This window comes from Littorina saxatilis, linkage group LG8 (genome assembly GCF_037325665.1).
Source record: "Littorina saxatilis isolate snail1 linkage group LG8, US_GU_Lsax_2.0, whole genome shotgun sequence".
Lineage (NCBI taxonomy): Eukaryota > Metazoa > Mollusca > Gastropoda > Littorinimorpha > Littorinidae > Littorina > Littorina saxatilis.
Window position 1 is genome coordinate 63,183,681 of NC_090252.1, and position 11,046 is coordinate 63,194,726.

Genomic DNA, 11,046 nt, shown 5'->3' on the forward strand with positions numbered 1-11,046 from the left:
GTGCCTCGCTGGGTGGATTCATCACCAAGATCGGAGCCAGCTTGCCCGATGTCGACCTGAGGGCTTTTCTCTTGCGCCTGGCAGCCAAGCTTCCCTTGCCCGACCTGCCCGAGTTCCTCGCCTCCATCTCTCTCCCAGACTTCTCCCTGCCCGATTTCATCCTGGATCTCGCGCTTTCTCTGAAGCCTGCATCCATCCCAGACTTCCTTCTGAGTCTATCAGCAAAATTCCCAGATCTGAATCTGCCTAACCTGCTGTTGTCAATCTCTCTCAAACTTCCCCGTGTGAACCTTCCTTCTTTTCTCGCTGGTGTTTCTGCCAAGTTTCCCACGGTCAATTTTCCGGATTTCCTGCTGTCGCTGGTTTTGAAGTTCCCGTCAGCAGAACTGCCGCAACTGTTGCTGGATTTGTCGCTGAAGCTTCCTGACCTCAATCTTCCCGTCCTCCTAGTATCCATCGCCCTAGAGCTGCCCAAAGCAGATTTGCCAGAGTTCCTCGCTGCTCTCAGGCTCAAGTTTCCGGACCTAGATTTCCAAAGTGTTGTGCTGAATCTAGCTTTGAAGCTTCCCCTGTCCAAACTTCCAAAAATACTGTTCCAGCTGTCTTTGGGCCTGCCAGACTTTGACTTTCCGAGTCTGCTGACCTCACTGTCCTTGAACATCCCCCGAATTGACCTTCCCTCGTTCCTTTCTGACATCTCAATCCAGTTTCCCGATTTTGACCTTCCTGGTTTTCTGGGAACTTTCGCACTAAAGCTACCTTCAGCAGAACTTCCTCAGTTCTTGTTTGACCTTTCTCTAACCTTCCCCGACCTTGACCTGTCTGATCTCCTTCTTTCCATTTCTCTGGGACTGCCAGAGGTTGACAGACCTTCCTTCATAGCTGAAATCTCTCAGAAGTTTCCAGATTTTGATTTACCAGACTTTCTGTTGTCGCTAATACTGCGTTTTCCGGTAGCGGACCTCCCCCAGTTTCTGCTTGATCTGACCCTGAAACTCCCCGACCTTGACTTTCCCGATCTACTGACCTCAATCGCGATGAAACTTCCCAAGGCAGATCTTCCTTCCTTTTTCGCTGATGTGTCTGCGAAATTTCCTGAAATCAATTTCCCAGATTTCCTGCTGTCTTTCGCTTTGAGGTTCCCTTTGCGAAGGCTGCCAAAGTTGCTTGCGGATCTGTCTGTGAAGCAGCCGGACTTGGATCTGCCGGACTTGGATCTGCCGGACCTTCTGGCGTCCATCGCACTGGAGCTTCCCCGTGCAGACTTGCCCGATTTTCTGTCTGCTGTCAAGTTCCAGTTTCCGGACATCAATTTTCCTGATTTTCTGCTGAACCTGGAACTCAGGCTGCCTCTTCCTGACCTTCCTGACATTCTATTCTATTTATCTCTGAAGCTGCCTGACCTTGACTTCCCCAGTATCCTGACCTCAGTGTCATTGAACGTCCCAAGAGCAGAGCTTCCGTCGTTCCTCTATGACATCTCCATGCAGTTTCCTGACTTTGACCTGTCTGACTTTCTCGCCACTTTCGCGCCGAAGCTGCCAACAGCTGACCTGCCCCAATTTCTGTTTGACCTTTCTCTGACCTTCCCTGACCTTGACCTGCCTGACCTACTGGGGTCTGTAACGCTCGGGCTGCCAGAGGTCGAACGGCCTTCGTTCATTGCTGACATTTCTAAGAAATTTCCAGATTTCGACTTACCAGACTTCCTAATGTCTTTGGCCCTACGTTTCCCGGTACCAGACCTCCCTCGGTTTCTCCTTGATTTGACTTTGAAATTTCCCGACTTCAGCCTCTCATATTTCCTCACATCTATTTCGTTGAAACTGCCAAAGTCAGAGCTTCCATCTTTCCTCGTCGATGTTTCTGGAAAATTTCCAGACTTTGACCTTCCAAATTTCTTGCTGAACTTTGGGCTACAGCTGCCTCCTTTGTCGCTTCCCAAACTGTTCGCAGATCTGTCGACCAGCTTCCCAGACATTGACTTCCCTGGTCTCCTGTCTAGCATTGCATTCCAGCTGCCGTGGACAGAGGTGCCAGACTTTCTTGCTGATATAGCCGTGAAGTTCCCTGACCTTGATTTCCCCAGTTATTTCCTGTCTTTTGCTTCAGAGTTCCCCGTTCCCAACCTGCCGCAAATTCTGCTCGATCTGTCCCTGAAGCTCCCCGACCTTGATATTCCCAGCATAGTGGATTCGCTGTCTGTTCAGATGCCTGAAGTGGAGCTGCCTTCCTTTTTGGAGGACCTGACGTTCAAGTTTCCCGACCTGAGTCTGCCTGATCTGCTTCTGGATGTTTCTCTGAAGCTGCCTAAAGCTGAGCTGAATCCGTTCCTGTGGGACATTTCCCTGCACTTCCCCGACCTGGACCTGCTCAGTCTCTTTATGTCCATCGCGCTCAAGCTGCCCAAAGCCAGGATTCCTCAGTTCGTGAAGAACATAAAGTCCGAGTATCCTGACATTGACGTGGATGACTTGGTGGTTAGCATCAAAACTCGCTTCCCGCAGCTAGACATCCAGCTTCCGCCAGCTGTCAAAACAACGCCTGAGCTGGCTAAAGAACCGGAACAACCAGTCCAAGAACCAAAACCTGTCCCACAACCTGCACCAGAACCAGTGAAGGAACCAGAACCAGCCAAGGAGCCAGAGCCTGTACCAGAACCAGAACCAGTCCAGGAACCAGAACCAGTTCCAGAGCCTGAGCAAGAAACAGTTAAGGAGCCAGAGCCTGCCTCACGGCCTGTCCCAGAACAAGAACCAGTCCAGAAAAAAGAGCCAGTGCCAGAACCAGAACAAGTTGAGGAACCAAAACCAGATGAGAAAGCAGAACCGGTTCAGGAGCTAGAGCCTGTGCCAAAACCAGAAACAGTTCAGGAGCCAGAGCCTATGCCTCAACCAGAACCACTACTGGAACCAGAGCCTGTTACAGAACCGAACCAGCACAGGAGACAGAAGCTGTACCAGAACCCGAAACAGTTCAGAAACCAAAGCCAGTTCAGAAACCAGAGCCTACACCAGTCCAGGAACAAGAGCCTGTTGCAGAACCAGAACTAGTACAGGAGCCAGAGCCTGTGCCAGAACCAGAACCAGTTCAGGAGCCAGAGCCTGTGCCCCAACCAGAACCAGTTCAGGAGCCAGAGCCTGTGCCAGAACCAGAACCAGTTCAGGAGCCAGAGCCTGTGCCCCAACCAGAACCAGTTCAGGAGCCAGAGCCTATGCCAGAACCAGAACCAGTTCAAGAGCCAAAGCCTGTGCCCCAACCAGAACCAGTTCAGGAGCCAGAGCCTGTGCCAGAACAAGAACCAGTTCAGGAGAAAAAGCCTGTGCCCCAACCAGAACCAGTTCAGGAGCCAGAGCCTGTGCCCCAACCAGAACAAGTTCAGGAACCAAAGCCAGTGCCAGAACCAGAACCAGTGCAAGAGCCAGAGCCTGTGCCAGAACAAGAACCAGTCCAGGAGCCAGAGCCTGTTGCAGAACCAGAACCAGTACAAAAACCGAAGCCAGTTCAGAAACCAGAACCAGTCCAGGAGCAAGAGCCTGTTGCAGAACCAAAACCAGTACAGAAGCAAAAACCTGTACCAGAACCAGAACCCGTTCAAGAGCCAGAACCTGTACCAGAACCAGAACCAGTCCAGAAGCCAGAGCCCGTACCAGAACCAATCCAGGAACTAGAGCCTGTCGATGTTCAAGTCAAGGAGAAAGAGAAGCAACAAAAATCCAAGACAAAAGGTAAGGTTCCTCAAAATGTAAATAAAATGGATTTTTTGTTTGTGAACACTTATACTGAAGGCAGGAATGCACGATAGCACCGCAAAAGCACAAAACAAAAACAAAACCTTTTTATTGTATAGCCTGACGCAAACAAAAGATAAGATACGATCATTCTTTAAACTCGAGGGTAGTAAGGAGCAAAGCTAGTAGCGCTGCAGAGATTGGTCAATACACTAGCTCTATATATAACAGTATTAGAACATAACTGCAGAGTGGTCAATACACTAGCTCTATATAACAGTATTAGAACATAACTGCAGAGAGTGGTCAATACACTAGCTCTATATAACAGTATTAGAACATAACTGCAGAGTGGTCAATTACACTAGCTCTATATATAACAGTATTAGAACATAACTGCAGAGTGGTCAAATACACTAGCTCTATATAACAGTATTAGAACATAACTGCAGAGAGTGGTCAACACACTAGCTCTATATAACAGTATTAGAACATAACTGCAGAGTGGTCAATTACACTAGCTCTATATAACAGTATTAGAACATAACTGCAGAGTGGTCAATTACACTAGCTCTATATAACAGTATTAGAACATAACTGCAGAGTGGTCAATTACACTAGCTCTATATAACAGTATTAGAACATAACTGCAGAGTGGTCAATTACACTAGCTCTATATAACAGTATTAGAACATAACTGCAGAGTGGTCAAATACACTAGCTCTATATATAACAGTATTAGAACATAACCTACAAGAAAATATTAAGATGGTTTCAGCAGATGAAATTATAAATAGATTAGTAATAATATTTTTTATTAGCTATGTACACGGCGCCATGGATAATAACGTCAGGACTCACAAGCTTACATACTACAGCTAACTTTTATCTTTTCTATTTTGTTATTTTAATGTAAAGTATTAAGTGTTATCTGTTCCACTGTCTTACTTATTATGTGTGCCGAGCAATTAGAAACATTTCTGTGTCTCCCCAAAGTATTGTATTGTATTGTATTGTATTGTATTGTATTGTATTGTATTGTATTGTATTGTATTGTATTGTATTGTATTGTATCCGTTGCGTTGTAGAGTATTGCTATACGTTTCATTGCACTGTGATCTTTGTTGATTCCATTCTATTGTATTGCATTACATCGCATTTCCTTATACGCTGGCGCGATTTTGGAGGAACACTGACTGTCTCGATCCGCGTAAAAGGTCATATTTTGGTGAAAAGTACCAATAACATTTATGTATCGATCGATTTGAGTTCTTTTTCCTTTTACTTTTTAAGATTGAAAGCACACAAACATGCACTATTTTGTAGTCTCGGCTATCCGCCTACAAATGAGTTTTTGTTGGACTCTGACGTCACGTGGCTCAAAGAAGAAAAATCTAATGTTCAATCAATACATAGTATCTATATTGCAACGTATCGATTGAACACTGGATTTCCCTTCTTTGAGCCATGTGACATCAGAGGCCGACAAAACTTCGTATTTAGGCGGCCAGCCGCGAATAACAAAATAGTGCATGTTTGTGTGCGTTCAATCATAAAAACTAAAAGGGATTCTAACCAGAATCGATCGATACATAAATGTTATGTGCATATTTTTACCAAAATAGGACATTTTACACAGATCTCGACAGTTATTGTTCACATGGACCGCGGAGGAACACTGTCTGTCTCGATCTATGTCAAATGTCATATTTTGGTCAAAAATACAAACTAACGTATATTGTATGTTTTCAACCACAGACGTGTGTCAGTGTGAAGCAAGAGGCGACCCTCACTACACAACGTTCGACGGGGCGCGTTATAACCTGAGGGCGGAGTGCAGCTACCTGATGGCCGCCTCTGCCGCCCCGGGCTGTGCCTTCAGCGTCCATGTCAAGAACCAGAGGGACCCCACATCACGCTACAAGAACAGGGCCTTCACCCGCTTCCTTGACGTCACTGTCGCTGGTGACGTCATCCGCTTGGACCAGGGCAGGGATGTTTATGTAAGTGGGGTTGGGGTGGGGATGGTGGTGTATGTGTGAGGGAGGGGTTGTGGGGGGAGGGGGTGTGTGTGTGGGGGGTGGGTGTGTGTGTGGGTGTGTGGTTGTGTGTGGGGTGTGTGTGTGTGTGTGTGTGGGTGTGTGTGTGTGTGTGGTTGTGTGTGTGTGTGTGTGGGGGGTGTATGTGGTTGCGTGTGTGTGTGTTTGTGTGTGTGTGTGTGTGGATGTGCGTGTGGTCACAAAGTCGTGTCATCAGTGTACTATGTTGGACCACTTTAGCCTCCTGGTCTGGCTTCTTTAGTTCCTCGACTAATCCAAACCTATACTGATGTTTTAAAATGGCCACACAAGCTAGATGTATTTAATTACACTGATGAATTATAGAACTCTAAGTGGAAGAAATAACACATTTAACAGAGACATTATAAAACGTCCTTCCTTGTAAGCGATGTTTCTTATAAGCGAGGTTTTAATAAGTGTGTTCGACTTTACAACGATATAACCGTGCTATTTTCCAGATTAACGGCAAAGCTACAGCAGTTCCCGCCAACACCGCAAACTATGACGTCACCGAGTCAGAAGACTTCGTCGTCGTGACAACCAAGTGTGGTGTGAGGGTGGAGTTCACCGGTGAGAAGGTGGCCAGAGTTATCGCCCCTGGAACCCTGTACGCCTCCTCTCTCAGCGGTCTGTGCGGTGACTGTAATGGCCGACGTCGCAACGACCTCCTGGTGCAAGGGAAGCCACTCAAAACGTTCAGCAGCAGGCGTACTGGGTTGCAGGCCTTTGCTCGCCAGTTCCTTGTACCGGATCTGACTGGCGTCAACAACAATGACCCCGAGTAAGTGACCGAGCCTTTTGTTGTTGTTCACTTTTACGTGAGTGATCCAGCCTTTCTTTTCTTTCTTCTTTTATCTTGTTTCTGTTCATTTTACATTAGTCATTTTGTCAGTTTTAACGTAGACAGGGAATCGAGTTAACATAGACTGGGAATCGAGTTAACTTAAGAGAGAGAGAGAGAGAGAGAGAGAGAGAGAGAGAGAGAGAGAGAGAGAGAGAGACACAGAGAGAGAGAGACACAGAGACACAGAGAGACAGATGTGGAAGTAAGCGGCTTACCGAACTTGTAACCATTCGTCTGTTAAATGCATTTCAGATGTACGCCATCACAGTGACTGCGGAGAGTGAAATAAAACGCTGAAGGAACAAGACGTCTACACACGTCAGAGACGTCATTGCTGATGACGACATAATTATATTCGGCATTCGTCTGATGACGTTGGACACACTATCATCGGTATTGCAGTTGTTTGCAGAAATCGAACGATTGTGTCAAATGACCTGATAAAGTACTTATTGCATATAGAAAGGTGTGTGTGTGTGTGTGTGTGTGTGTGTGTGTGTGTGTGTGTGTGTGTGTGTGTGTGTGTGTGTGTGTTTGTGTGTCGTGTGTGTCAGTGTGTAGTGTGTGTGTGTGTGTGTGTGTGTGTGAGAGTGTGTCAGTGTGTGTGTGTGTGAGAGAGAGACTGTGTCAGTGTGGGGTGTGTGTGTGTGTCTGTCTGTGTGTGTGTTAGTGAGAGAGAGTGTGTGTGTGTGTCTGTGTTTGTCAGTGTGTGTGTGCGTGTGTGTGTGGTAATTAACCGATTAACCGACTGACGTTTATTGCTCTCTCTATCTAGCATACTACATTCATAAATGAACTCACAAACACGTTCAAATATAGTCACAAGCAAATGCACATCGACACACGCACACACGGTGCGCACACTACTGTAACCGACACACACACACACCGCACACACACTGTGACACACAACACACACACACACACACACACGTGACACACAACACACACACACACACACACACACAAACACGTGACACTGACACCACACACGTGACAAAAATACTACACGCACGCGCACAACCCCAATGATAGACACACTGCAGGAATGAAATACTCAAAATAGTTCTAGACAGTCAGAAGTTAATACTCTTTCTTTCATACGCGGCGTTCGTCTTTCTCCCACACTTCATTCCAAACAATACGAGAACAAAATATAGCTTAACTGTTTATATTTGTTTGTTTGTTTGTTTGTTTGTTTGCTTAACGCCCAGTCCACCACGAAGGAACTGTTTATATGATTCACTGAACGTGACACAGTGACACACACACACACACACACACACACACACACACACACACACACACACACACACAAACAAACAACCGCACGGCATATCCATGCACAAAACCGTATACACAACCACACAGACTGACATCATTTGGACTGCTAAAGGGAGAGAGAGAGAGAGAGAGAGAGAGAGAGAGGGAGACCGAGCACCGTGCGAAGGGAAACTACTCCTGTGTCAAGGAAAAAAACACCATTCAGCCTTACTTCCCCTGTGCGACAGCTTGAGTGAAAGAAGCTCAGTGTCGTATTCAGAGTGGTGTGTGTGCACCGTTTGGTCGTCTTGTTTTATTGACAGATCGGTCGACATGACTTTGACATCGATCTTCTCTCAACGCTCACGAGAGATTGGCGGAGAAAGCAGTGCTTCTTGTATGCTTGGAACGATGTAGTGGGGTAAGGTCCACGTGAATCTGGTTTCGAGAGCAATCCCGTTCTTCCTGAAAACATTGACTGACTGAGATAAAGAGCTGTCTGATAAGAATCAAAGTGTGTCTTTTGCTTGAGGTAAATCATGCAGGTCGTGTATTGATCATGGTCGTGCAGCTGGTAGCTTTTCGACGGTTTATTACAGTTGTGTATTTATAACAATAATACTACTTGCGAGTTAACTGCATGTAATCTCTGATTTGGGCGGGGGCTGGCTGTAAAAGAGCAAGTATTTTCGCTTTAAAATGCCCTTTGTTTCGTTACGCATGAATCATCTTGGCATACGCATGTACTCCACATAGCCCTGTGGAAATGGCAGTTATAACATACTGACAGAAGAGCGCACATATATTTTGAGATTCATTCAGTACATTTTGAGATTCATTCAGTACCTGCGACGACAAAGCTCACACAATTAAGGCTATTATCATTTATATGGATGCGTATTATCCTTTCTTTCTTCATTGTAAGGCCAAAAAAAAAATAGGTCTGTTTACGGTAACATAGGCCAAAAAAATAGGGTCGGTAGGTCGGGATTTTTTTTTTTTTCCAAAAAACCATATTTTTACGTTATTTTGCCCAAAAAACAAGATTTTTTTTTTTCCCCAAATGCCAAAAAAAAGTCTAGGGTCGCGCGAAAAAACTAGGGTCGGTCGGGTTACCGTAAACAGACCTATTTTTTTTTTGGCTTAATCAACAATGAAAATCAATGCCGTTGGTGTTTGCCGGACACGGAACACAAGGGAGAGAACAAAACTCGTATCCAATGATTTAGCTTTGCTGTGTTATGATACACAGTAGTCAGTTATGGGGCTTGCAATATAATCTAGAGTTTGTAAAGTTTGTTTTGGTATGAGTTTGTAAAATCTGTTTCTGTAACTTGTGTCCTTTTTGTTGTTGTATGTTGTGCTCGTGGATTTTTGCTTTAGGCCAAAAAAAAAATTGTCTGTTTCTGGTCACCCGACCGACCCTAAATTTCGGCGCCGACCCTAAACTTTTTTTTTCCAAACTCAAAATGTTTTTATTTTTTTTGGTGGTAAAGGACAGGATGAGAAAATGAACAACAAAAACGTGTGAAAACGAAAGTCCGCTGACGATTTGTAAATGTGTTGAGTGTCTTGTCTCTATGTATAGTGAATCCAGTCTCTTTGTGCGATTTTTAAAGTTAGTTTTATTGGTCTACATTTGGGGTAAAAAAAAAAAAAAAAACGACCTACCGACCCTATTTTTTTTAGCCATGTTACCAGAAACAGACAATTTTTTTTTTGTGGCCTTAACACTGTGTGTGTCTGTAAATTCTCTTGCTTGCATGTTTTCTTTTTCTTTCTTTCACTTTCATTCATCTGTCCTGAAGGGCGTAGTGGCCTAGTGGATAAGACATCGGCCTCCTAATCGGAAGTTCGTGAGTTCAAATCCCGGCCGCTACTGCCTGGTGGGTTAAGGGTGGAGATTTTTCCGATCTCCCATGCCAACTTATGTGCAGACCTGCAAGGCTTTATCCCCCTTTGTGTGTACACGCAAGCACACAGAAAAGATGGTGTAATGCATGTCAGAGTTCGGTAGGTTATAGAAACACGAAAATGCCTAGCATGCTTCCCCTTAAAACCAGCGTATGGTTGCCTAAATCAGTAAATGGCGGGGTAAAAACGGTCATACTCATACACGTAAAACCCCACTTGTGCAAAAACATGAGTGAAAGTGGGAGTTTCAGCTCATGAACGAAGAAGAAGAGAATTCATCTGTCTACAAATTTCTCATGTGAACTGCACATTTGTTGTTGTTTTTCCAGGCTCCAACCGCTAGCAGAGCGATGGCAGCAGGGCGCGGTGAACGGTACACTCTGATGGTGGTGGCGTCAGTTTTGTCGGCTCTACCCGCCTTGGTGCAAGGAGCCCCGCCCTACACCTCACGCCACCCTCGCAGGGAGCCGCCGTGTAACCATGACACCCATGCCACCCTCTGCTGGGCTGTGCAACTCAAACAGCCGTTACACTTCAACCTGTCGCCGGTCAAACATTCCCCGCAGCAGTCGGTGATAAAAGAACCTGATTTACCGCTTGCTGACAGCACTGGGGACAGCTCTGTTCCATCTGCGACTAAAGTGCCAAACCTTACACTTCTTACAAACATGAACAGTACCGTTGGTAACTTGGTAACCAACCTGTCACAGCCAGTTCCTTCTGTCGATTCAGAACAATCAAGGCTTAAACAATCACGTCTTTCTGAGCAAGGTTCTGTCAGTTTTAACCAAAGCAGTTCACAATCTCTTTTACTATTTTCTAGCTATGATGATACAGGAAATGTTGGGAAAGAAAATAAATCGTTATTAAATGCTTTGTTGCGAGCAAAACTAGTATCTCCAGACACAGATGTGGCGCAAACAGCTGGAGAGAAATCCAACCGTCTTTCTGACCAGAGCGATATCACAGATTTCTCCCACCATGAAGATACCGATAGCAGTAGAGACTCCTCTCGGCAGCAGAAAGCGTACGTCTACCGTCAGCTGGCGCTGTTGTTAGCGGCAGAGGTTGAGCTGAGCCTGCTGGGAAAAGTCGGGGAACTGTACGACCATTTTGTGTTGTGTCACGAGAGTGACGGTGATGAGAAGAGGAGCCAAGGATGGAGCCCTACGAGCTCCAAAGCTTTCCAGCATTACCACAAAGCTCACACGGAGCTAAAAAACACGGATGAAGC

General features: G+C 45.7%; 2 protein-coding genes across 3 annotated transcripts in view; both read left to right on the forward strand.

Moving 5' to 3' along the window:
- The window catches only part of LOC138974099 (neuroblast differentiation-associated protein AHNAK-like), a 6,181-nt gene extending 2,965 nt beyond the window's left edge, over positions 1-3,216 (forward strand). The window contains exon 4 of the mRNA XM_070346785.1: positions 1-3,216. This exon is cut by the window's left edge and continues 574 nt beyond it. Within this exon, the coding sequence (XP_070202886.1) occupies positions 1-3,053 (3,053 nt within the window). The 3' untranslated portion in view covers positions 3,054-3,216.
- Positions 1-11,046, forward strand: part of LOC138974108 (uncharacterized) — a 116,665-nt gene that overhangs the window by 92,300 nt on the left and 13,319 nt on the right. Inside the window, exon 8 of one of the 2 annotated variants that reach the window (XM_070346803.1) lies at positions 5,490-5,710. The exons of the other annotated variant lie outside the window; for it this stretch is intronic. Coding sequence (XP_070202904.1) covers positions 5,490-5,558 — 69 coding nt within the window. The 3' untranslated portion in view covers positions 5,559-5,710. Of the gene's footprint in view, positions 1-5,489; positions 5,711-11,046 lie in introns of those variants that run through there. 2 annotated transcript variants of the gene reach the window in all.